Source organism: Natator depressus, chromosome 28, assembly GCF_965152275.1.
Source record: "Natator depressus isolate rNatDep1 chromosome 28, rNatDep2.hap1, whole genome shotgun sequence".
NCBI lineage: Eukaryota > Metazoa > Chordata > Testudines > Cheloniidae > Natator > Natator depressus.
In genome coordinates, this window is record NC_134261.1 from 13,121,309 (window position 1) to 13,148,973 (window position 27,665).

The window sequence follows — 27,665 nt, forward strand, 5'->3', positions numbered from 1 at the left end:
AGGCATCCAGTCCTGCTTTGAAGACTTGAGGAGATGGAAAATTTGCTAATTCCCTGGGTAGATGGTTAACCTTTGCACCACCTTTACTGACCTATTCCTCGTGACATTTGCCAGCTCCAGGGTTAGGGGGTAGGGGCAGTATTAAGGTTGCATTGACGGGGCAGCATGTTAGTTTAGTTCTTCATTTCCTGGTTTTCAGAGGTTTTTACTTTCACCACTATACACATGCTGGAAGGGCATGAGGTAGCACTGGGAAACTTTAACTCTGCTCTAATGTAATTTGTGGGCATCTAATTTCCTTGATTTCTTTTTAATGGACCTTTTTTGCCACTGTAACTGTGTCTACATTTCAGCTTTTGCCAGCAAACTATGTCAGGTAGGGATGTTATTTTTTTTCACACCAACAGTTGACAGAGCAATGCTCTCAAAACTCTGAATTAGCTACCTGTCCAATATCTCCATGTAAATTTGAAAGCACTTGAAAATGGTGTTCAAAAGACAAATGTTGGTATCAAGGCAAGACTTCGAAGAGAAACTCCTGCAGAGGGTAAGAAAAATCTGCAACGCACATTGTCAGAAAGTTGTCAGTGATAGGGCTCAGACTCAAATGCATGATACAGCTCAGGTTAAATGGCCATGGCATGTCCTCTTGAACCAACCCGTTCCTGGGACAGCAGATGGCTGGATCCCTTTTAGCTTTAAAAGACATTCCTCTTGTTGCACAGCTGAATGTCAATCTCTTTGGCTCATCATTTGATGATGGTGTAGAGAGGAGGGTTTTAGGTTTATTAGGAACTGGGGAGCCTCTTGGGAAAGGAGGAACCTATACAGGAAGGATGGGGTCCGCCTAAACCAAAATGGAACCAGACTTCTGGTATGTAAAATTAAAAAGTTCATAAAGGGGCTATTAAACTAAGGGCTGAGGGAACGACAATAGGTGTGAAGGAACACATGGTTTGGACAGAGCCATCGCTTAGGGGAGGATCGCTGAATGGGGATTCTGAATATCCTACTAAAGAGGAGAGGACAGAAGTTCATAAAGTAGAGGTAGTAGCTGAAGAGAAACTGTCAAATGACAAAGAGTCCTATTCAATTCCATCGCATGAAGGCAGACAACTAAATATTGACAGATGTGATAGGTTGTTGTGTACAAATGCAAGAAGGCTAAATTCTCAACTGAGTGTCCTTGAATACCTGGTTTTAAATGGGGAGATTGATTATTATCATTCCACCAAGCTCAGTACTACCTATTTTTATCAATAGGACATGGTAATATCACAATACAAAATATATAGGAATGACAGAATAGGTTGTGCTTGCGGTTTTACCCGCGCAGTGTAGGGCACCCCTCTGCTTCTCGCCAGCTGGGGAAAAGCCTCTTGGGGAAAAATCTCCTGCCCCACTGCAAACGTGAGCACCTGGAGTGGGAACAGTCAGAGGCCCCATCAGGGAGGTGGCCCTGCTTTCCCACAACATTCTGATGTTGGCCACAGAGCATCAGCAGCCACCCCACATGCTGGTCTGCGGGTGGTGTTTAGTGCCTGTTTGGCATTGCCAAGGAGCAGGCTGGCTGGGTGTCTTCGTGGCTCTCAGCTAGCCATGAATAGGCATGGTTCTCCTCACCCTTGGTTACTGTGTAGCTTTTAAGCCTTCCCTTGGAGCTGTCAGCACCAGCCACCTGTCCTCTATGTGCCCAGAGGAGGAGAGGTGCGCTGGGCTCCAGCCTGGGACTCTTCCTCCCTCCTGCCTAGCCCTGACTAGGAAGCCTAGCCCTGGCACTCCTTTCTTTAAGCACCATGTGGGCAAGAGAAAAAGTGTGGCAGCAAGCAAAAGGGCCAAACTTTTGGGCGTCAGATGAAGCAGCGAGAATCCCAACCATCAGGTCAAACTGCAGGATTGTAGGCATCGGTAGTGTTGCGAATTATACCCGATAGGTCACGCACAAGGACTGCTGCGAATTATACCCGATAGGTCACGCACAGTTTGAGTCTACGCTAAGGCACACGAACAAAGTCCACAACTGCAGAGTTCCCAAAGATACTAAGTTTATTACGCTCGAGCGTGGTGCCCCCCTGCTAGTCAGAGGGAGACCCCAAATGCAGGTTATACAAAGATTATATACCCTTCAGCAAAGCATGTTGCCCTCGTGCATCGGAAACCTTAGCCAATAGACAAACCCTTTCCTCATCTACCACCTATCCCTGCTAGGTACATTCCCCGTGCTTAAACTGTTACTTCAACTCCCCACCATGGCCCTGAAGCAACGCATCAGTAACTTTTCTTATCAGGATGGGAGGCCCACATCAAAAGGCCAGGAGGCAGGGAGTTAGGAACAAACAAAGAACAGAAACCGGGAATCGAGACAGGCTGGAGACAGGGGTCGTTTTCACCGGAATGCAGTATCTAAGAAACACTCCTTCTGGTACATGATGTGTTTGCTTTTAGACAATGGTGGGCCCCAAACCAAAATGGAGTCACATATGCAAACTTGTCCTTAACAGTAGCCAGGGTGGCAAGTTCTAGAGGCCCAACTCACTGCGACCATCCCGTCACGCCATCCCGACTGAAGACCTGGCTCTGGTGGGCGAGAGTCACCCAGCAGGAGGGAAAAGACTCACTCTTTCACAACTGGAGACAGGGAAGGTGAGCACTTCAAGCGCCAGGGCTTTGCCGCAAGCAAAGAGGAAGTCCCACTGAGATTTGAATTCGGATTGCAGGATTCAGAGTCCTGACCGTTACACCATGGAACCAGCTTGTGCTGTTTTCTCTGGACATCTGTGACCCTCATGGGGCTGGCTTGCATGAGGGGATTGTTGGCCCCTTACTAAAGCTCAGTGGGGTTTTTTGGTTGGCTAGTTCCCGGTACAAAAGGAAAGGAGAAGGGTCAATGGGAAATCAGGACTCTGAGACTGACAGTCCCCAGGAGCAGTGGGGAGAGGCCAAAGCTCCAAGTTAGCCTGACTTTGTGCGGAGTCTCTGTCCTGCCCACTCAGCACTGGCCCTGGGGTCTCTCTGGCCCCTGGTGCCTGCAGCTCCTGGCCAGGGGCAGCAGAGTCTGGGACTGGGTCCAGCTGGAGAAAGTCCCCACCTCAGATGGGCACAGAAAGTGCTTCAGTGAAAGTCTGTCCCTGGACAGCCCCACTGGGGCCGCAGGAACAGCCTGGAGCTCAGCCCGGGCTCCCAGCTCACACCGGAGGCGGCAGCACCAGCAGTGTCTCGTACCGTACAGAGCCCCGCCTCCGGGATCTGCCCCATGGCTCTTTTCCTGCCCTCCTTCCTACCAGCCCTCAGTTCCCAACCTGGGCTGCAGCTGCCGCACTCACCACGCCAGGGACTCTCTGAGGTGGGAACTAGCCCCATCTCTGCTCCTCCTCCTGCCTCTGTGTGTCCCAGAGCTGCTGCAGGGACTGACCCACACCCAGGCTCTCGCTCCTATTAGCACTCGCAGGGGCCGATCCAGCTACGGGAGAGTGAGCGCCCCTGGGAGCAGGGACGTGACCAAGTCTCCCTGCCAGAGGGTGGGGGGAGGGGAAAGAAAGGGAAAGTGAAGAGACTGAAAGGGGATAAGGAGAAATAAGTGGGGAAAGCAGTGCCCAGCTCTTTTCTCCTGCATCGCCCCTGAGTAGATTACTCCTGTGCTCTGGGTAAATATCCCCCAGTGTCCAGGGTCTCCCAGATCCCCCTGCCTCCCAAGGGAATGCACGTAGGTGTCTCCTTCCTGCCAGTAGTGATTACAAGCAGCTGCAGGTGTCACCCTTATGCCACGATTTGAGAAAGACAGCAAACCTTGGGAACATGCCTCTGTATTTACAGTCCAGTGTTACAATCCTTTCTCCAGGAGATGTTTCTTCTATACTCCTGCTGGATGGGCACAGAATGGGGCAGCAACAGGTTTGTGTCCGTTTTGGTTGCTGCACATTCCTTAACTTAGAAGAGTATGAAATGAAGAAAATGGGAGATTCAATTAAAGGGAAATATACAAATACAAGTTTCAGCCCCGGTTGCTTATTGAAAGAAATGACTCGATATCCCAGTTAAATGCTTTATTAACATGAACAAATAAATCCAAGAGCTCCCATCACGAAGGCTAAATGACTGTGGACACCACTCAGCTAAGGGTTAAACAATGCAGTGATAAAGTTCAGGTCAAATCAGTAAATCAATGAGTTAATGAGGATATTGCATTGGAATCAAGTCGTCAATTTAGTCAAACCATCAGATTAATACAGCAGAAAATCAACACTTATAAACCCTAAAACGGCAACCCGAAGAAGGCAGGTGCATATTTAGTGATGCTAAAACCCCAATCAGAGATTTTTACCCAGACAGTGCAACCCAGATTTAGCCAGCTGAATATTTCAATACCGAAACCAAATTATTGCTTACATTTAGCCTACAACCTCAAAGCTAATTAGTTTTCTCCTTAGATTTCACTATTGTGTAGCTAATACTTCTCCTTGCCCTCTCGCCCCAAAACACATACAGACCTTAGAGAGACATTAGTAAAAGAAGTTCAAACAGCTCTCGCTGAACTATACATATCTGACAGCTCAATTCCTTGCAATGCTTCCGCAGGTGAGGAGCATGCATTCAGTCATTTCATCGCGCAGAGTTTGAAGGCTATTAAGATTTGGGGAACTACTCTTCCTAGCATCTTCCCTTTGTAGATTTCAGAGGTGTTCACACACACACACACACACACCCCCCTCACCCCCTAATAGAAAGGCCGGGAGGTCTCCAAGTTCACAAAAAGAAAGACAAAAAGAAACAAAACGTTACTAAGATTATAAGGGGTTGGATCTCTGCACCTCTCGGTCTTTGGAGTCACCTGGAGCAGGAACCGTAGCTGCAGTTTAGGAACCAGGTAATGCAATAGATGGTGCGGCACGTTGGGCTAGCAGGCTTGTCAGGTACAGGGAGACTAGTGAAGGTTGCATAGCCTGTCAACGTTGTGCTTCATTCCCCAGAGGGGGATCCCTCCTGGGATCAGTCCTGGGATACTGGCAGTCAGTCTCGCTTAGGCTGCGTCTACACTGGCAGAGTTACAGTGCTGGGAGTTACAGTGCCACTGAGCGAGCGCTGAAGGGAAACCACTATTGTGTGTTCACACTGTCAGCTGCCTGCGCAATAGTGTGTTCACACTTGCGGCACTTATAGCGGTACGTGGAGCGGTGCACTCTGGGCGGCTATCCCACTGAGCACCTCTTTCTCTTCTGCCGCTAAGAGTTGTGGGAAGGTGGGATGGAGGTGTTTCCTGAGCCCAAAAGCGGCATTGGTGAAACACTGGAATGCGTTACCTAGGGAGGTGGTAGAATCTCCTTCCTTGGAAGTTTTTAAGGTCAGGCTTGACAAAGCCCTGGCTGGGATGATTAGTTGGGGATCGGTCCTGCTTTGAGCAGGGGGTTGGACTAGATACCTCCTGAGGTCCCTTCCAACCCTGATATTCTATGATTCTACTGTGCTCAGCACCTCCGTGAATGTCCCGTGATGCACTGCTTCCCATCTCAGCAATCCCTGTGCTTCCGTCCGCATTTGGCGCCACCTTTCAATGATTTGTGTACTGCGCGCTCTGCAGGAATGGATCCCGAACTTACTAACACGTCACGACTGGCAGTGGAGATATTCCTTAAACTACAAAGGTAGAGGAGTTAGACATTGATATCGCCATCCGTAGTAGCTACGATAACAGATTCATTGGGGCATTCACAGAGGTGCTGACCACAGTGGAACGCCGCTTTTGGGCTCGGGAAACAAGCACTGAGTGGTGGGATCACATCGTGATGCACGTCTGGGATGACGAGCAGTGGCTGCAGAGATTTCGGATGAGGAAAGCCACTTTCATGGGACTGTGTGATGAGCCTGCCCCAGCCCTGCAGTGCAAGGACATGAGAATGAGAGCTGCCCTGTCATTGGAGAAGCGCGTGGCAATTGCACCATGGAAGCTGGCTACTCCAAACTCCCACCAATTGGTTGCTGTCAGGGTTCCTTCCCCACTCTGAACTCTAGGGTACAGATGTGGGGACCCACATGAAAGACCCCCTAAACTTATTTTTACCAGCTTAGGTTAAAAACTTCCCCAAGGTACAAACTTTGCCTTGTCCTTGAACAGTATGCTGCCACGACCAAGCATTTTAAACAAAGAACAGGGAAAGAGACCACTGGGAGACGTCTTCCCCCAATATATCCCCACAAGCCCTACACCCCCTTTCCTGGGGAGGCTTGAGAATAATATCCTAACCAATTTGGTTACAAAATCATCAAAGACCCAAACCCTTGGATCTTGGAACAATGGAAAAATCAGTCAGGTTCTTAAAAGAAGGATTTTATTTAAAAAAAGAAAAAAGAAAAAAAAGAAAGGTAAAAATCATCTCTGTAAAATCAGGATGTAAAATACTTTTACAGGGTATTCAGATTCAAAACACAGAGGATCCCCCTCTGGGCAAAACCTGAAAGTTACAGAAAACAGGAATAAATCTCCCTCTTAACACAGCAAAAATTCACATAAAACAAAAGAAACTAATCGCTTTGCCTGGCTTACCTATACTGGTTGCAATACTGGAGACTTGGATTACGATGGGTTGGAGAAGAGGGATTTCTGTCTGGCCTCTCTCAGTCCCGAGTGAGAACAAAATGTAAACAAAGAGCACAAAACAAAAGCCTCCCCACCCTCCCACCTCCAAGATTTGAAAGTATCTTCTCCCCTTATTGGTCCTTTGGGTCAAGTGCCAGCCAGCTTAGCTGAGCTTCTTAACCCTTTACAGGTAACAGGATGTTGCCTCGGCCAGGAGGGATTTTATAGCACTGTATACAGAAAGGTGGTTACCTTTCCCTTTATATTTATGACAGTTGCTAACCAGTTTGGAGTCAGAAAGTCGACCATTGGATGCATATTGACAAGTGTGCAGGGCCATTAATTGCATCCTGCTCTGAAAGACTGAGACTCTGGGCAACGTGTGACATTGTGGATGGCTTTGCACAAATGGGCTTCCCTAACTGCGGAGGGGGATAGATGGTACACACATTCCAATTCTGGCACCTGACTACCTAGCCACCAAGTACATTAATCACAAGGGGTATTTTTCTATAGTTCTCCAGGCACTTGTGGATGACCGTGAGCGTTTCACGGACATTAACACAGACTGATCTGGAAAGGGGCAAGACACATGTAACTTTCAGGACACTGGCCTATTCAGGAAGCTGAAAGCAGGGACTTTCTTCCCAGACCAGAAGATCACTGTAGCGGAAGTTGAAATACCCATTGTGATCCTGGGAGACCCTGCTTACCCCTTAATGCTGTGGGGAGAGACAGCACTATAGGGAGGGCCTTATAATCATTCCTGTGCCCACATTCTGCACAGGCTGTGTTCATTACGGAAGATATCTCACTGCTGAGGGTGAGCAGGGAATCAAGGGAGGATCTTCTCCAAGACTGCGGCGTCCACCCTGGCCCTTAAGTGGCTCGCCTGTGTGAAGCAATTGTCTCCCCCACTCCTCCCCAGTGACGGCAGAGTGGCACGGGAAAGTTACCCTGAATGGGGGAAGAGACAAAGCAGTTCTGCCAAAAAAGCTGTGGCAATGGGTTGCCCAGTATCTTCAGGAGAGATTCATGAAGATCTCTGGGGCAGATTCCAGTGAAGCGAGGGAGTCAATCATCACCCTGTTCCGCCGCTCAGACTGGGCATGTGGTGGTACGCACATCATACAGACACAAGCCTGCTTTCTGCAACCCTCCTGCCCCGAAGAACTCACTTCAATGGATTCCCAAAATCAAACCCACTTACCAGGGGCCTCCTCTCCTGTTAGCTGTTGGAGCTTGGTGAAGTGCAGTGACTGGCTAGCTTCCTCCGGGATAGAGAACTCCTTTCTGCATGCATCTCTGACCTCTGACTCATCATCTGCCTCTGGGTCTCCCTCCACCTCCTCATCCAAGATTTCCTCCTCCTGGCTCAGTCCACTCTCAACTGGCAAGTGAGCCACCGAAGTATCCACACTGGACTTCGCATTGGAGGTGGGGTCACCACCAACTATCACATCCAGCTCTTTGTAGAACTGGGAGGTCATGGGTGCAGCACCAGAGTGGTGGTTTGCCTCCCGCGCCATGGAGTAGGCCTTCTACAGCTCCTTCACTTTCACCCTGGATTGCAGTGTGTCCCAGTGATGGCCCCTTTCTCTCATGCATCGTGAAATCTGTCCATACGTACCATAATTCCTATGGCTGGAGCACAGCTGGAAGGGGACAGCCTCCTCTCCCCAAATGCTGATGAGGTCCAGCAGCTCAACATTGCTCCAAGATGGGGATCGCCTGATGCATGGAGCAGGCGTGGTCATCTGGAAAGATGCGCTGAGACCACTGCATGCGTCACTGAGCCAACAGGAAGGGGACTTGCAAAATTCCCAAGGAATTTAAGGTGTGGGGTTCACAGTTGGTCACCTGCGGGCGGTGCAGTAGAGTTCAAACCGATGACCAGAGAGGCGAGAACAGGGATTGTGGGACACCTCCTGGAGGCCAATCGCAGCGCTGTAATCGACCAGGGTGTCTACACTGGCACCACGATGCTGTAGCCTTTGCACAGAAAGCTCTAGGCCTCTCGTTGGGGTGGTATTTTTACAGCACTGCAACTTCACAGTTTCTGCTCACTAAGTGGCTTGGCCGTGTGTACACCTCGGGACTTACACCGCAGAAAGCTGCTTTACTGCGCAGAAACTTGCCAGTGTAGACCAGGTGTAGATGGCTTACATAAGAACGCAAGGCTGGCCATACTGGGTCAGACCAATTATCCATCTAGCCCAGCATGCGGCATGAGAGTGACCAGTGCCAGATGCGTCGGAGGGAACGAACAGAACAGGCTTGTTGACCTACAAGGTGAAGGTCTTTCACCCTTACATTTAACTTTTCTGGTGTCGATTCCTACTTACCCTATCTTACCACACCTCCCCCAAGGTCTCTGGGCAAATCAGGAGTGAACCACTCCTTTGATACAGACTTGTCCCAATCCAGCTGAATTGAGGCAGACTTTCGGCCAATGTCAGTTTGGAAAAGGCCTGCTTCACCCAGCAGGTTTCTCAAAGTATCCGTTGCTGTGAACCGCATGTAGTGTGGATGTGTGAACCCCAAAGATATCAAACATAAAAGACACACAAGGCCAGCTTTGGGGAGATGTCCAAAGTCAGGCCTGAGGGTTTAACAGTTGTGCTCAGCACCTATAAAAATAACTCGTTGAAAAATTTAAATTAAATTAAAAAATGAAACAAACAAAAAAAAAATCCACCCCCCAGAAAAGCTCCCATCACACGCCCATCACCATTGTAGATTTTGACATCTCCTGCCTGATGTGACATCTTTGCTTTGCAAACAAGAGCCCTGGGGAACTCTGTGGCTGTTACCCTCTAACTGGGTAAAAGGCTCCACATCTTGTCTCAAGTAATTTTCTTCTTCAGGGAAGATTTATTTTAAAATTTATCATAATAAATTCCATTTTAAATAGAAATAATTACAGTCTATACTGGGTCTCTATTCTCATACATACTATTTCTCTCACATATTCCCCCACTCTAATTCCTTTGGAGTGAGGTTTTAATTTCAGGATTAGCCACCATTTCCTATGTAGTAGAAGGGGGCAGGGAGAGAACAAGAAGGAAACTTGAATTATATTGTAACTCTGAAAGTTATCACATGATCAGCTTCTTCCATTACACTAAATTACTTCATGTTAAATCTCATTGTCGCTGATAACAACTTACTCAACGATTACAAAATATAAACAGATAGGGCAGTGTTCTCTTAATTCCCATTTCCACCAGTGAGGTTTGTGTGAAGTCACATTCTACAATAACCTAGGAGCCTTCCATTTCTGTGAGTTCATTTCTCCCTGGGTCTTCTCCCATGAGTGTGGGTGGAAGGGGTCTCAGACTATGCAGGAAGATCGCATCATGAGAAAAACCACCTGTGCTCTATTTTCACACTTTCTAATCTTTCAAAGTAGCAGCAGCAGGAGAAGTGATACAAATGCATTAGACTTAATAGCAAAACTAAGAGACCAAACCACAGATTCTGGACTTAGCATTCATGTATCCTGCAGTCTGAACTGGGAATACGGTACATTCCCTCATTGGCTACCATCATTTGCCCAGCATGGAAATGCTTCTTGTCCAACAAGGCAGCCAGATTGGGACCAGTAAGCATGGAATGGCTCTGAAGAAATCAGCTGTTTCTTTCTGTGCTTCATGAAACTTCGGCTCCAAATGGTAAAAGACAGCTGTGCCCAGTGTAATCATGGCATCCTTTAGGAGTGTGATCAGTGCCACTTAACTAGGTAGCAGCGTTCTAAAAACAGTTTACCTGGGCCACAGGTCACCATAGCGTCCATCTCTGGGGTGAAAATCAACCACCAGTACCTGCAATTTCTACCTGAGTTCCTGTCAAATCTTTGACCTTCCTTGGAGTAATTTTACACTTCTCTGGGGTAGAATTCTTCACCAACCACACAACATATCAGTAGTGATAGTGAGGTATAACTCCCCCAAATATGCCCTTTTATTCCTTTAATCTGGTGGCACAGATTTAAATTAGGGACTAAATTCAGGTGCTGCTTAGAATCCCTGTAAGACACCAAATGTCAGGTATCTATTAACAATAGGTGTCTTTCTACAGGTATATCACATTCCACATGGATTTCATTTTCTACACATTTGCAGCATCTCCCAGGGGTGAGCTGAACAGAAACGTCACTTCCATTTTTCCCATCCCGACCTAGATAGGGATTGCATTTCCCAAATAATAGGCAACATGCATCTGATTAGGAAGGAGAGATCTTCAGGAGCAACCTCCTGCAGGGCCTGGGCCACAACTGCTTTAGGAGCCAAGTGTATGGGTATTTTGCTTAGTTACAAGTCATTTTACTAGGGAATCCTCTTCCCAGCCCTTTAGAAAAAATATTGACTTAAGCAATTGAACAACAAGGGGGATTGGGATGGTGATGGGGAATAAGGGAATCCCTCTGACTGACCCTATCTTCTTCTGTTGTTACAGAGGGGAAATGATATTTTCCCCTATCCCTGCCCTGTTCCTTTTTTATTATATTATATATATAATATATTTATATATATTATATTTTCTTTATTATAGTTCAATATATTTTAAGGGAGGAAAAAAATATCTGCTCTCCAACACAACCTGAAGTAACATCAGAGCAACTGGGAATGAAACCATTTGTTCCCGAAGGGGGAACTTGATGACTAACAATTGCTTTGAAATGGGGGAACAGTATAACCGTGATGCTCAGGGTTTGTTTAGACTAGGAAAAGTGATGGAGTTTAGGTCAGGTCAAGGGGAAAGCTAATGCCAACCACTGCACCTGAGCTGCATCTGCTCTACCACTAGAATTGTCCTTTTACACCAAGATCACTCACTTGAGGAGCCAAAGCCATGTACAGCCCTAGTGGATGTAAGGCACGGGTAGTTTTTGACTCAGTGAAGCTTGCTGGGATCAAACCTCTCTCCCCATCCGGGAGCTGTTGAACGTTCCTGGCTGGAGGGACACACATTCGTACGACTCAAAAGGAAAGCAGTTGATAGAAAAGGTCACAGGACTGACCCCAAAGAAGGGTGAGCTGCAAAAGGCAGACGCAGGCAACTGATCTCAGGGAGCTGATAGACCACGGTGAAGATGGTGCACAGATCACTATGTGAGAATTAGCAAATGTGATTTAAAAAAAAAAATCTTTGCCCAGCCCTAATCAAGGCATTTGTTACAGTTCTCTCTCACGTGGATTTTCTGATGTCTAATAAGGTATGAGCTGTTTTTGAAGCTTTTCCCGCACTCAGAGCATACGTAGGGCCTCTCTCCTGTGTGGATTCGCTGATGTGTGATGAGCGTTGAGCTCTGAATGAAGCGTTTCCCACACTCAGAGCATCCATAAGGTTTCTCACGCATGTGGATTCTCCGATGTGTAATCAGGTCAGAGCTCCGATTGAAGCTTTTCCCACACTCAGAGCATATGTAGGGCCTCTCTCTTGTGTGGATTCGCTGATGTATGATGAGGGTTGAGCTCTGAATGAAGCGTTTCCCACACTCAGAGCATCCATAAGGTTTCTCACCCGTGTGAATTCTCCGATGTATAATCAGCTTAGAGCTCCGACTGAAGGTTTTCCCACACTCAGAGCATGTGTAGGGCGTCTCTCCTGTTTGGATTCTACGATGTCTGCTAAGCTGTGGTTGCTGACTAAAGCTTTTCCCACACTCAGAGTATGTGAAGGGCGTCTCTCCTGTGTGCTTTTTAAAATGTAAGATAAGGTGTGAGTGCTGACTAAAGCTTTTCCCACAATCAGAGCATGTGTAGGGCTTCTCTCCTGTGTGGATTCTACGATGTCTGATAAGGTTTGAGCTCTGATTGAAGCTTTTCCCGCAGTCAGAGCACGTGTAGGGCGTCTCTCCTGTGTGGATTCTCTCATGTGTGATAAGGTTTGAGCTCCGATTGAAGCTTTTCCCACACTCAGAGCATGTGTAGGGTTTCTCTCCAGTGTGGGTTCTCCAATGTGTGATAAGGGTTGAGCGCTGACTAAAGCTTTTCCCACACTCAGAGCATGTGTAGGGTTTCTCTCCAGAGTGGGTTCTCCAATGTGTGAGAAGGTCTGAGCTCCGGTTTAAGCTTTTCCCACACTCATGGCAAGTGTAGCGTGTCTCTTCCAAGTTGATTCTCTCACATGTAACAAGGTCTGAGTGGCTACTCAAGTTTTCCTCTGGCCTCTGCCGAGCCTCACAGGCTTTTGCTTTTTCTGGGAGTGCACAACTCCTGGAAACATTCCCTCTGGATCCTCCTGATAACGTTCCATGTGGTTCTCCTTGCTCAGCATCTTCCTGCTGGGGTTTCTCCTCCTCATTCTCAGTCACCATCCCATCACTTGATAGGAGACAGAGAGAATTCAGAGATAGGTCACTCCCTGCAGCGGAAAGAAAGGAAATCTCAGAGAGAGGAATGGAAAAAGGGATGTACAAACCAAAATATGCGTGGGAGATATCAAACCTATCAGGAGCTGATTTTCCCCAAACCCTTTCCTAGAGGAGAGAGGAAGGGATCAGTTTTGGTCTGCATCTCACCAGAACACTCAGGGGAAAGCGAGATCAGGGAGGGACCTGCTGCCAGTCGGCAGTCAGAATAGGTGGGAAGCCATGAGTGACATCTGCCATAATGATTCCATTCTGCAGGGAACTATCCTGAAGCTGGAGAGCTCACAAGGTCTTTGTAGGGGATCCCATATGTTTCCTGCATCCCCAAACATTTTTTGAGTTGGTTTAACCAATTCCTCACCTGTGCAGGCAGCTCTCAGGAGCACTTCTTTCTCAGAGCCCTGGAGGACTGGGACCCATGGCTCTTCCCCTCCTTCCAGCTGCGAGATCACATCAGGTTTGGGAACTGGAAACCCTACTCCAGGCAAAGAAAACAAGGGAGGTCAGTGGAATTTGTGGGATACCTGTCACAAAGAATATTCCACAGTTTTAATCCCAACTTATTTTGAAGCAGTAACATTCCAACGCCATCTTCTTTGGCTCAAAGTGGCAGGATAGTTATTATTATTCTAAATCCTTAGTGCCTAAGGAGCGACTAACAGTGGGTCCCCATTGTTCTAGGCAAAGTACAAATAGAGAATAGTAGATGGCCCATGGCCTGAAGAATTTACCATCTAAATAGACAAGACAGACACAGAAGGGGGAAGGGGTAGAACCTACTGTTAGAATATAGGTATTCAGGACTGCCTGTAAAGCTTATACTTTAAGAACTTAGGTGTATTTTTATCACTTAGTTACCTACAGGGGTATAAAAACAAAGAATCAAAATCACGGTCCGCCTGTGTATGGGCCTTCTCTCACTAGAATAGTCTGAAGCCTTGTTCTTAGGCTAAAGCCTTTGCCTAAGCAGCAGGGGCAGCCATAAACTGGGAAGCGTAGGGTCACATCCTCATATCCCAAACCAGTCACATTGACATAAGGTGGTATTGGGCTGTTAGGAAGACGATCTTGTCCGGATAGTGCCCATCACCACCAGATAAAGAAACAGATCTTAAGATGGTTAAAGAAAACTTAGTTTGATAGCATCCTGTCTGGCAAGAAATCACTTCATTATCAATGGCTGTGAAACCCTCATTTCTGTATTGTTTTATCTTTATGGCCCCCACTTTTACCTTGTTAATCAGTCTGGTTCTCAAACTGTTTCTGTCTCCTATATAATTAATTTTGCCAGGTGTACGTTAATTAGGGTAATGGGATATAATTGGTTAGAGATTTGTGTTACAACATGTTCAGATTGGTTAGTTAAATTTCAGTGCAATGCCTGGTTAAGGTATAGCTGAGAATATTACTGTATAAACCTGTGAGCTCTGCCAGCAGGTCCAGCTGAACGACACTCCTCTTCAGAGACTGCTCCTCATTCATGCTTCAATGCACCGCATAAGGCCCACTGTCATGGATCTGTGCAATGCCTGGGCTTTTAAACAGCCCTTGGGAAGCCTCTGGCTTCAACACTCCTATTTCAACCTGTGAGCTCTCCCAGCAGGTCCAGCTGAACGACACTCCTCTTCAGAGACTGTTCCTTAGTCAATGCACAGAGCAAGTTTGTGCTGTGACACTGGGCAGACTTTTAAAACACAGCAGGGTTTATTAGTCAACTGAAACACAGCATTGGAAAGTCCTTAGATTAGAACAGGGAAGCGAAGAAGACAATACAATCCATACTGGCCAATGCCCTTGAGCCATGCTGCTGAAGAAAACAGTTTGGTTTCTTTTCACTGTGCCTGTCCATTAGTCTTCGCTCCGGCAGAGCTCCCTGCGTCTGCGAGTCCAGTTCCTCCTGCTCCCAAAAACATAACGAGTCCATGTATGCTTCACTCAGCCAAGAACAGATTCCCCTATGGCCAGGTGACAATTATTCCCTTGTCTCTGTCAGGTATTCCATTGATGTAGGTTGGTCCCAGCCAGTCCTTAATGACCCATTCATATCACCCCATGACAGCTACGTGACAACACACCTCATGTCTCCTGCTCTTTATAATCATAGCAATACCAATCACAGAGGGAAACTGAGGTGTGTATCGGCATCATACATGTATCACCAAAATTCCTACCTCTATCACACACACACACACTGCTCAGAGCCCTTGGAGAGAAAGCAAAGCACAGGAGCTGGAGCTTAGTCCAGTGAACATAGTGAAAGACAAGCTGCAATCCCCAAACCCTGGTCAAAAAGGAGAGGCATGTGGGTCCCGACCCATAGAGACGGGCTGGCTAGAGGCCTGATACCTGAGAGGGCATTCCTTGAGCAGACCATGGAGGCAAGTCAAAGGCTTAGCTACCCCAGAACTGTGACATCGCAAAAGCACATTCTGGGAAATGAGGAAATCTACTGACTCAGGTGTAATGGGAGGGAGAATGAAACTCCCCCAGTGTGTGGAGAAGGCTGGGGAATTAAACACAAAATTTTGGGAGCAACAGCCTCTAATTCTTCCAGAAAAGGAGAATGTAAGAAACAAGAACTGGGCCGTGCAACCTCAGGAGGGCCAGGCTCAAAAATCCAAGGAGCCTGGAGGGAAGACAGCTTGTGGCTGCTGCAGATGGGGAGAGGGGGGAAAAGACTCTCTCCAAACTCTCACTCCTGTTGACCCCGACCTGATTTTATGATCTATGATGTAGTCTCATGTGTTGTGGGCAATTTTATACTCGCCAGAGTTAAAATGTCATGATCAGAGTGTTGCTTATTAGCTTGGAACATGGGTGGAGGGGAAAGGAGGTGAACAGAAATAAATGGGTTATTAAGGGCAGGGACTACACTATAGCTGGGATCAAAGTTCGGAGATCGATACACCGATGGTCGATGTAGAGGGTCTAGTAAAGACCCTCCAAAACATCTGCAGAACGCTCTCCAGTTGACCCCTGTACTCTACCCCTGACGAGAAGAGTAAGGTAAGTAGACCCTACGGCAACTTGACCTAAGGTTCATCGACTCAAACTACATTATTCAGGGAGCTGGAGTTGCACCGTGTAGGTCGACTTACCGTGGAAGTGTAGACATAACCTAAGGTTGCTACAGGTGAGGGCCTTATGTTAGGCTGAGGCTTTGTGGGAGTAGTTATGCTGAAGTCTGGGATTTACCTCAATAGGTGTAAGGAGAGAATCCTAGGTTAGATATTTTGTACCCTCATTTTGAGAAACTAACGAGTAACCACAAACAGGTGCAATACGCCACAGGATTCTGAAAGAAGGAAGTTTGGGGCGGGCTTTCACAATTAGGTTGCTATGCAGTATCTCAGCAGTTGTACCGCATTCATATAAATAACTGTGAGTAGCCATGTACAACGGCAAGTTGTACCCCCATACGTAATCTTATAGGTGTAAAAATTGTACAGGCTACACTACCACCCTGTGACATCATCAACAAAGTGCCCATTTGTGCCTGGGTAGGGGCCCTGCTATGGGAGGGAGGAGTGCAGCAAGGACTGAGGATCGGTGACCAGGGTCACTGTGCATAGACATGGGGAGGGGGTAATGAGTGGGAGAGGGAGGTCAAGAGTTAAAATAATAGTATTTGGGGGGGAAAATGTATAATGAAGTGAAACTCAACAGAAATAAAACTGGAGTGTAGGCTCTAAAGCAACAAGACTTGGGTAGGGATTCGGGGTTAAAGGTCTGGGATCCCCCACACCTCTAGATCTCCAAACCTCTCCTCCCTCCCACTGACTCACCCAGCCCACTTCCTGGGTGCCCTTCCTCCACACTCCCCTCCCCTTCTTCCCATTACTCTCAGCCGGCACCACCTCCTGGCACCGTGGGAACTTCTTGTGATCTCTCCTCATCTCTCACTACCTCATCCCTCCCTGCTGCTTCCGAGCTCTTACCCTGCACACACCCTCCCCATGTCCTGGAACCCCAGAGTTATCTACTCCCCTGCTTCTCCTCCCCTCCCACAGCTCTGTTCTCCCTTCACCCGTGGGGTCCTGAATGGCAACATTATTCACTCGCCTATCAAAAGAGGAGCTCATCTGACAGTCACACAAGCCATGCATGAGTCATACACCTATTTACTCAATTTAGAATTCTACAGGTGACATATTTTCCTCTTAAAATGAGGAAAATGCATGAAAGCTACAGTTATTAATGTAGTTATTAATGTAGCCAATAAGGATACATTAAATGCAATTTTAAAATGACTAACAGCACCAAAAAGCACATGTCCAAAAATTATACTAGTGTGTGGGAGATAAGGCAAAAAAAAAAAGGGGGGCAAGGAAACTTGTCAAAATATCTATGATGAATAAACATATAAAGTTATCATGACTCAGGTTCTTTAGAGACCCCACAGCTTCTAATAACCGAAGGCACAGGACTCCTTACCCAGCAAGACCACCATCTCATAGTTCTCCTGCATGACATCCCTGTAGAAGGCTCTCTGAGTGGGGTCCAGCAGAGCCCATTCCCCCTTGGTGAAATACACAGCTACCTCCTCGAAACTCACCGGCCCCTGAAAGAGAAAGAGTCCAACACTCAGTACCTGCTGCCCCAGTCACAACCCCACTAGTCACAGAACAGCACCACCGGGTAAATGGAAGCTACGGGAGGCACATGTTAAGAGTCCCAGCCCACCTTGCTTAGAGCAGCCAGGAGGCACCAGAGGGTAGAAAGAGAGAATCTTTGTGTTTCCCAGCTGGCAGACAGAGGCAGGGTCTTCACATTTATTACATAGCTACTAGCCAGAGCTTGATAGAGGAGATGGGGCTGTCTCTGGACCCTGCTGGTGACTCCCTGGTGGGAATCCCAACACTCTCCAAATAAAATATATGGAAGAAAGGGGAAGTCAAGAGTAAAGAATATAAGTTAGAAGGTCAGAATTGTAGAAAATTGGTAAGTGAAGCTATCAGAAATCAATGATCAATCAATGAAAATAAGAAGGAAGTTTTTAAAAGTATATTAAGTACAAAATTAATCCTAACAATAGTAGTGGTAAATGACTAGTCAGAAATGGCAGAATTATCAAAAATAATGCAGAAGAGGTAGAAGCGTTCAATAAATATTTCTGTCCTGGATTTGGAGAAAAACAGATGATCTACTAATATCATAAGATGTTGATACAAACATGACACATGCACACAAATAGGAAAATCATATTCAGCAAATCATAACAATTTCCCCATAGGATTTTTCCCTGCTAATGGACATTTTAGGTTCTGCCACACTGTGAAGCACAGAGTGAGCTTATTCCAGTACAGGCCTAGCCCCCTCCCACCAGGGTGTAACCCTCTGATACTGGGAGGGTTTCACCCTGTAACAGAATCTTTCGAGGTTACAAGTGCTTTGGAGAATAGAATTAAAATTCAAATTGATCTGGACAAACTGGAGAAATCGTCTGAAGTATACAGGATGAAATTCAATAAGGAAAAATCCAAAGTACTTCACTTAGGAAGGAACAATCAGTTGCACACATACAAAATGGGAGATGACTGCCTAGGAAGGAGTACTGTGGAAAGAGATCTGGGGGTCATAGTGGATCACAAGCTAAATTGTTCTTCTTAACCTCTGAGGATAAGACAAGAAGCAATGGGCTTAAATTGCAGAAAGGACTGTTTTGGTTGGACATTAGGAAAAACTTCCTAACTGTCAGAGTGGTTAAGCACTGGAATAAATTGCTTTGGGAAGTTGTGGAATCTCCATCATTGGGGATTTTTAAGAGCAGGCTGCACAAACACCTCTCAGGGACGGTGAGATAATACTTAGTCCTTCCTTGGGTGAAGGGGACTGGACGTGAGCGACCTATGGAGATCCCTTCCAGTTTTATGATTCTGTAAACCAAAGGCCAGAGAAAAGCAGAATCAAAGGAGTCACTTTGGGGGAGTCTCCCTGTCATTGTCCCCAAGGCAGCTGTCTCAGGTTTACAAAGTTGTTTGATGCTCAAGCCTTTATCCAGTCTCTCCTGGGAGTGCCCCCTTTCATGGGCTGGGCTTAGTTTTAAAGCTTTTGGAAAGCGTGACCCCAGGGGCTGTGAGACAGGACCTTCTTGCCTCAGCACACCTTGTTTCTTTCTGTGGTTCCCCAGTGAGTCCAAATGAGTAGATCCTCCTGATAGAGACTGTAAACATCAGAATGGCCCACCAAGTGAGACCAGTGGTCCATCTAGCTCTGTGGCCAATGCCAGGTTCATCAGAGGGAATGAACAGAACAGGGAATCATCAAGTGATCCATCCCCTGTCACCCATTCCCAGCTTCTGGCAAAGAGAGGCTAGAGACACTATCCCTGCCCATCCTGCCTGTGACACTGGCAGATGAGGTGTTAGCTTTTGAAAAAGCTCCCAAGTCTTAATTGAACATGGACAAACGCAGAGCTGGAATCAGTCTGGCTCACCTGTGTTACTATTGTTAAAACAGGGATGAGAATTATAAGAATGTGTTTCGTGTTTAGACTTTATTGAATGCTTCTGAGTTGCGCCTGGGTTAATATCTGACTAGCTGCACTGTGAGCCTCTGTGGCTCTGTAAATCACCAGACAGGAGAGAGACTTTACCTCAGTGAAGGGCTGATTGGCAACAGGATGCATTACACCCCGCCTGGCAGGAAAGGTCCTTCAACACCAGACTATTATGGGATATTAAAGACGACAAAAGACTGTTGTTGTGCTCTTGACTTCCCATTAGCCGAGTTCCCAGAAGCTCAGCGCACATGGCAGGAAGGGGATAAAAAAACCCCTACAGAAGGAACCGATGTGTATGCTGCTTGGACTCTGAAGGGCAAAGTTTCTAGGCATAAGCAAGAGATCCCCAGCTCCTTAGCCTGGGTTAGTCCTAAAGAATATGTAGAGCTTGCTTATTAGAGAAGCTTCTATTACCTTTTGAAATTTAAGACTAACTCACCTGCTTTAACATGCTTTAACTTTGTAAACAACTCTCGTTTTCTTTTAAATAAATCTAAATACAGGTTATTACAGGACTGGCTACAAATGTTGTCTTTGTTGTGAGTTCGAAGATTCTGTTCACCAAAGGAAGTGACTGATCCTTTGGGACTGGCAGTAACATGAACATTGCTATGATTCGTGGCGTAAGGTAGTGGTTCTCAACCGGGGTCGGGGGCCCACTGGGGGGCCACTAGCAGGTTTCAGGGGGCCGTCAAGCAAGGCCTGTATTAGACTCGCCGATGCCCAGGGCAGAAAGCTGAAATCCCAACGCATGGGGCTGAAGTCCAGGACCCTGAGCCTCACCACCAGGGGCTGAAGCAAAAGCCTAAGAAATGTAGCTTTGTGGGGACCCCTGTGGCATGGGGCCCCAGGCAGTTGCCCTGCTTGCTACCCCATAATGCCAGCCCTGGCTTTTCTATGCAGAAAACCAGTTATTGTGGCCCACGTGGGCCGTGAAGTTTTTATAGCATGTTGGGGGGGCCTCAGAAAGAAAAAGGGACCATCCGTCACAAAGGTGAGTTCACCTGCATGGTGAGATCTACGGGATGACCCAAGGGGACTGTCTGTGATTCCATGTTAATGCTGTTACAGTGCCTGAAGCCTTCACACTGGATACTTGGCTGGTGAAATCTACAAGTCGACCTCACAACCAATTTGGGGTTTGTGCCCTGCTTCTTACCAGTCTGCCTGAGGCTGGTGCTCATGCTCTCGAGTCACTGAAGACAGCGTTACAGGGACTTATGGGCACAACGCCACGAAGGGCAAGATGCAGCAATGCAGAGCAGGCTTTACAGTGGCACCGTGTGGGCCAAATGGTCCACGGACTCAGTCAAGCCCCAGTTCTCCTCCAGTGCACATCAGCATCCCGGCAACCTTCGAGGAGGGTCAAGGCTGCCACTCGTTCAGTGATGATGGATCTCCAGCAGAGCATCACCCACGCCCTATGACCCGCCTTGTCTCCTGAGACAGAAGTGAGGGAGGGAGGGTGCACAACGGATCCTTGGGGGGGGGGGGTAGGGAAAGATAACAAAACACACCTTCCGGGGGTCACCCCTCAGGCCTTCAGGAAGTGAAGGTGAGAGGCATTGTGGTGGCTGTAAAGGGGGAGGGGAGGGAGTGGGAGCAGGAGGGAGCAGCACCCTCCAAGGCAATGTTGCCAGTGGGTCTCCCCACCACATCAGGCATGGGGCTGATAGGGAGTCTTTCCCTCAGCCTGGGTGCCTGTGAAGGGCTATATAAACCCCACACTGTCACAGAAGGGGTTAAACTGCAGGTGTGGAGGATATGGCCAGTCCAGATTACGGCAGCAAACCATGCCAGGACTGGAGCAGGAGTTAACAGGAGAGACCTTCTCTACTCAGAGGGGGACAACCCTGGGAAGGGAACAGTCTGTAGAGGATCTCCACCCCAAAGAGAGGGCTGGCAGCATTCAGGGCTCTGGCCTTCACTGAGGGAGGCCCAGCAGTTTGGCACCAGTTTGATGGGCTGGACAGTCTCTTATTGAGGGATGCCAGCAGCCTGGCACATGGAGTAGATACGGGGTGGCCTGGGGAGCAGGAAGCGGGGCAGCATCCCAGAGAGCACACCGAGAAGGGAAAATGGAGAGGGGACGAGAGGCACTGCAGTGAACTCAGCACCCGTCCTGAAGGCCATTGGCAGAAAGTTGTCCTCTCCCTGGCCTACAGGGGTTAGACGGTGACACAGAGATCCCTTGGCAAAGGGTCACTTGGTCTTTGCCAGCAGTTCTCACCTGAGACCTGACAAACCTATCACACCAAACACATCTCTCTGAGGATGGTCATGTGAGGTGTCTCCAGAAAGCTCACAACTGCTCAAGACTCATAACGACTGAGAGATCAATGTATGGTCCAAGTAGACAATGGGTAGGAGGAAAACAGAGAGGGGCTGGGACTTCCCCAATCTTACCAAGCAGAGCAGTGACAGAGCCAGGAACAGACCGTGCAAACTCCAGAGCCCCAACACTCTCAGCTTGGAAAGGTCCCCAGACCCCACTGTATTAGGCTGCGGGAAGAGGTGGTTTGTCCATGGATGCACAAGCTGTCCTGGCAGGGCAGCTCAGCTGCAGTCCCTGCACACAGCTGGGGGGGTGTCCCCTGGGTCAGGAGAAGTCGGTGTCCAGTCCTGTGGGGCTGTGCGCCTGGCTCGTACCTCCAGCACTCACTGCTGCCCCTCCGTTACCAGCTGCACTGTTCAGCCAGCCCCAGGCCTCAGTGAGGTCACTGTCCCCCTCCCCACCCCAAACCGTCCAACTGGGACATGGTGCACCCGTGCCAATCAGACTGCACTAGTGTAAATTGTGTCTGTACGAAGGGTTTGCACCAGTGCCTAAAACACCAGTGTGGCAGAGACCTTCAGTACCCAAAACAGCGCTAGAACTGGGATCTCTTTCTAGCTCTGTCACGGACAGCCTGGGTGACCTTGGACACGTCAATGTTTCTCCTCCCATCTTTCGTCTATTTACCCAGCTGCCCACTCACTGGGGTCTCCTCTCTCTCCAGAGCTGCTCACCCCTAAAGTCTGTGTGGGTGTCCCCAGGGCCAAGGTAGCTCAGCTCTGGAAGAGTCTTACAAGGGCGGCTGTGGAGTCTCTGTCTCTGGAAGTTTTTAAGAAGAGGTAGGACAAAACTCTGCAACAGATAATCTATATATACTTGGTCCTGCCTCGGCAGAGAGTGCTGGACTTGATGACATCTTGAGGTCCTCTCCAGCCCTACATTTCTACGATGCTATGCAATATAAATGTATAAAAACAGAACATAGAGAATAGAACCCACCACAACATAATGTCAGGTTATTCAGATGGAAAAGAAATAAACAAAAAAACACTACCCTTCACAGCATGAAATGACAATACAAAGGAAAAGAAAGCAACACAGTGCAAACTAACACACCCTAGGACAAAAGTACACAATGGAAAAGAGCTGAATTCAAACCAACACAACACAGGCACCACACAAGCTGAGGCAAAACAATGCACCATAAAACTCTGCAACACAACATGGGGCATCACAGGTCCGAATGGCCCCGTGCAGGACAGCCCAGCGTAGAACACGACACAGGACATAAGAGAATTATTACAATGTAGGCCTGGAAGGGATCTTGAGGGGTCGCCTACTCAAGCCTCCTGTAGTGAGGCAGGACCAAGTATCCCTAGACATTCCCAGACTGGTCTACCTCTAACCTGGTCTTCAAAACCTCCAGTGAAGGAAATGTCACAGCCTCCCTTGGAAGCCAATGCAAGGCAAACACAGACCAGAACAACACTGTGCACACACACACTGGGCTTGGGGTTAAGGGGAGAGGCAAGAATTCAAACAATCTGGATTCAGTTCCCAGTTTTGCCCCAAATGCTCTAAGAAAAATTGAGCAAATTACTTCAGCTCTCTGAGCATCAGTTTCCCCATCTGTAAAAGGGAGAGTAGCCGCCCACCATTTCCCGATGTAGCCTTTGGGGTTTTGTGGCAAGGCCCCTCGGTCGCTGTGGGCACGTCTACACTGCAGGTGGGCACCGCGGCCGGCCCGTGCCCGCGGACAGGGGCTCGCAGGGCTCAGGCTGCGGGGCTGTGGAATGGGGGTGTCGATGGTCCGGCTTGGGCTGCAGCCCAAGGCCCGGCCCCCTCCCACCGCGCAGGGGCCTCCAGCCCGAGCCCGGACCCCTACCCTGCCACGAACCAGCCCCTTCGCCCGGGGCGCCCGAGCCGGCGGCATGGGCCAGCGGCGGGTGTCGAATGGCAGGTGGGGAGACCCGGGGTGTCTGCGCAGCCCCTGTCCCAAGGGGGCCCCGATCTCGGTCAGGGTCTGCGCAGAGCTCGGCACGACAGGGGCCCGACCTCAGCCGGGGGCTCCGCGTTACCGGGTCTTGTTGGGGGCCCTGCAGCCCCTGGGGGGGGGGGGGTCACCCGGGCTGCTGCTCGCTGCTGTGGGGAGAGAAAGGGGGCAGGGCGGGAGCGGGGGGGGGTCCCGAGGAGGGGGCAGCGGTAAATCCGAGGGGATCTCAGCGCCCCCCTTTCCCTCCCCGCTCCCCGGGGGCCCCGGCTCCCCCCCCGGCCACGTCCGGGCTGCGCCGACAATTTCTCTCCCCCGGTCTCCCCCCGCCCGGCCCCCCCGCGGGCAGATCCCGGCGCTGCGGGAGGCCGGGTCCCCCCCCCCCGGACACGGGGGGCAGAGTCACGGCCCGGCCCCGCCCCGGGGCTCGCTCCGGTACCTGGAGGCTGCAGCGCCGCAGCGGGGCGGGCGGGGCCCGGGGCGGCCCCAGGGCGGCTCCGGCGGGAGCGGGGCCCGCGCCGGGCACGGGGGGGTTAACGAAGGTCTCGCGCCCACCCCCGCCGCGGTCTGCGCATGCCCAGAGCTCCAACGGCCCCAACCGCTCCCCGGCCCCGCGCGAGCCGAGCCCGGCTCCGCCTCCCCGTCTGACGTCACTTCCGCTCCCGGGAGACTCAGGAACTACATGTCCCAGCCTGCCCCGGGGCCGCTTCCGCCTCAGTCCCCAGTTTCAATGCCCGTCTCCTCCCAGAGTCTCTGTTACCGCCCCCCCACCCCTGATTTTGGGGTCTTTCTCTTCTATAGGGTCCTATTACCCCCCCACCCCCACCCCTGATTTTGGGGTCTTTCTCTTCTATAGGGTCCTATTACCCCCCCGCCCCCACCCCTGATTTTGGGGTCTTTCTCTTATATAGGGTCCTATAACCCCCCCACTCCCCACCCCTGATTTTGGGGTCTTTCTCTTATATAGGGTCCTCTTACCCCCCCACCCCCACCCCCCCGTCCCGATTTTTCACAGTTTGATGCCTGGTCACCCTGCCCTGCCCCCTGGCTGCGGGGATGGGGGGGGTGGGACTGTGCCGACCACCTGCCTCCCCCGTGACCGGCCCCCCTCCCCTGGGAGCGACGGGCCGTCAGCAGGCCGTTGCTCTTCCAGGGGCTGGTGACCGTCGAGGCGGCGGCTGTGAAGGTCGCTGCGTCGGGGGGGCCGAGCTGGAGCCCGCGCAGCCCTCCGCAGCGACGTCCTGCAGGAGAGCTACGAGACCGTGACCTCGCCGGGTAAGGGCTTCCCGGCCCCTCCGTTCTTATCAGGGGACGTGCAGCGTCAAGGTTCACCTCGCCCCCCCAATGCAACCTTAACTCTGCCCTGTTTCAGCATCACCCCGACATGCCAACGACCAACATTACCCTGCCCGCCACAGAACACTTTGTGCTACTCCACACTTGTGCTCGCTTCCCAACGTCTTACACCTTCTCTTTGCTAAGGCAAATCTTGGGGTTCGGTCCAGTGCCGTGTTAAAGGGGGAGAGGACTGAAAGGCAAAGGAGGCGTGTGCGTGTGTGGTAAGACGAGACCCTTGGGCTTTCTGTCTCCCTAGGTTCGGCCTCCCTGTCCAGCGTCTGTCATCAGGTAGGATCCCTTCTCCTGCAAAGAGGACCCCTCCCACCCTAAGTAATCAGGAATCAATCAGTAAAGGTAAAATCAAATCAAGTTTATTTACAGTTTATAACAAAGAGTCCCTAGATGTTCCTTCGGGACCACGGGAAGCAGAACAGAGGGTATGCTCAGGAGACCAGCAACGGATGGTGACAAAGGTAAGGGTTGTTTCTTCTCCTTCTCTCTTCTCTTTACAGGTGAGGAAGCTGTTGGAGGAAAATCCCTTGCCCTTCTATCATTAGGATGCATAGATATCTGCAAGTAAGACCCGTGACCGTCCCTGGCTGCCACTCAGATGGACAGCCCTGAGGCCACGTTCAGGGCAGCTTTTTATACACTTCCTCACGAAACCCCTTAGAAAACGCAGGAAGCCCCTTCTGGGTTCTGACTGGAAGTTGTTTACAACTCCAGGAGAAATAAAAGAGCAGGAAAATGGACCTATATTTCACGTGGGCATAAAATTCCGTTTTGAAACCAACATGGATTCCTGTAGTCACAAAACAAATAGGAAAATGAACCCAACCTAACAAGAGGGAACAGAAGTTACCTACCCCTGGCCTGCACTCAAACACTGAGCCCACTGCTCACAATCTAGCTCAGACTTTTACGATGGTACCACCCATGAGCCTTGCACTGAGGATTCCTTCTGCGTCGTTGCCTTCACTTACCCCTCACTGAGTCCTGGAGACCACTAGCATGCATGGCACCAGCCTGCTGACAGTTCTCGTGGCAAGAACGCACCAATGTGCGCCTTTATTGACACAACCTACAACACTCGGCACGGCCCTGAGGAATCCCTGTTCCTTCAAGTTGGACGTGCACCTCTCTTTGTGTCACAGTCCCAGCTCTGCCCAGCTGCTCCAACAATTCCCCCCACCGTTCCGTGAAAGCTACAGCTGACTCGGTGCCCATAGCGGGAGGGTGTGCAGATAAATGGTGATATTCAAATCTGTACAACACAAACAATGGCATGTTCTTTTTCTCATTCCTCCTGTTGATTATTCCCCAATTCATTTTAAGGCCAAGAGATACTATTAGGTCATCTAGTCTGATCTCTTCTATGATACGGGTCAAACAGTTTCATCTAGTTACCATTCTAGTGAACTGAATATTTCCTGTTTTGATGAAAACATCTTCCAGAAAGGCATCCAGTCCTGCTTTGAAGACTTCAGGAGATGGAAAATTTGCTAATTCCCTGGGTAGATGCCCCAAGAAACGCGGTTTCTGCCGTTTCTAAAGAAGTGCTTGGAGAGGGTTTTCTCATGTGACTGAGTGGCCTACCGGCTAAGGCACCTGACTTCGGATCAGGTGATTGAGGGTTCGAGTCCCTTCGAGGTTCTGCTTGTGCAGTTCTCCCTTTGGGCTGGAAGTGCTGCTCTCTTCAGGGCCGGAACCTCTTCTTGGCCACTCAGGCCAATGCTCTGGTTCCGCTAGAGCCCCGGGAAGGAGTTGCGGGTAGGTCTTCCAGTCTAGCCTTTGTTATTCCTGACTTGCCGAAGACAATGGGTGGATGCCCAGGCTAGTGTGTAGAGCAGTTTCCCTCTTCCCAGTGTGCACCCGTCCCTGTGCTTGAGGGGGCTAAATAGCACCTTTGGAACCTGGATTTTTTGCTGCTTCTCACCAGCTGGGGAAAAGCCTCTTGGGGAAAAATCTCCTGCCCCACCGCAAACGTGAGCACCTGGAGTGGGAACAGTCAGAGGCCCCATCAGGGAGGTGGCCCTGCTTTCCTACTGTCTTCTGATGTTGGCCACAGAGCATCAGCAGCCACCCCACATGCTGGTCTGCGGGTGGTGTTCAGTGGGTGTTTGGCATTGCCAAGGAGCAGGCTGGCTGGGTGTCTTTGTGGCTCTCAGCTAGCCATGCATAGGCATGGTTCTCCTTGCCCTTGGTCACTTTGTAGCTTTTAAGCCTTCCCTTGGAGCTGTCAGCACCAGCCACCTGTGCTCTAGGTGCCCAGAGGAGGAGAGGTGCACTGGGCTCCAGCCTGGGACTCTTCCTCCCTCCTGCCTAGCCTTGACTAGGAAGCCTAGCCCTGGCACTCCTTTCTTTAAGCACCATGTGGGCAAGAGGAAAAGTGTGGCAGCAAGCAAAAGGGCCGAACTTGTGGGCATCAGGTGAAGCAGCGAGAATCCCAACTATCAGGTCAAACCGCAGGATTGCAGGCATCGGTAGCCAGGATGGCAAGTTCTAGAGGCCCAACCCACCGCGACCATCCCATCACGCCATCCCGACCGAAGACCTGGCTCTGGTGGGCGAGAGTCACCCAGCAGGAGGGAAAAGACTCACTCTTTCACAGCT

The 27,665-nt window shown here is 49.7% G+C and overlaps 2 protein-coding genes across 2 annotated transcripts in view; both read right to left on the reverse strand.

Annotated features, from left to right (window-relative positions):
* The window catches only part of LOC141978902 (uncharacterized), a 92,460-nt gene extending 68,285 nt beyond the window's left edge, over nt 1-24,175 (reverse strand). Inside the window, exon 1 of the mRNA XM_074941257.1 lies at nt 24,154-24,175. The gene's annotated coding sequence lies outside the window, so the exon portion shown is untranslated. The remainder of the gene's footprint in view (nt 1-24,153) is intronic.
* The window catches only part of LOC141978894 (uncharacterized), a 41,349-nt gene continuing 24,836 nt past the window's right edge, over nt 11,153-27,665 (reverse strand). Inside the window, exon 5 of the mRNA XM_074941240.1 lies at nt 11,153-12,689. Within this exon, the coding sequence (XP_074797341.1) occupies nt 11,733-12,689 (957 nt within the window). The 3' untranslated portion in view covers nt 11,153-11,732. The remainder of the gene's footprint in view (nt 12,690-27,665) is intronic.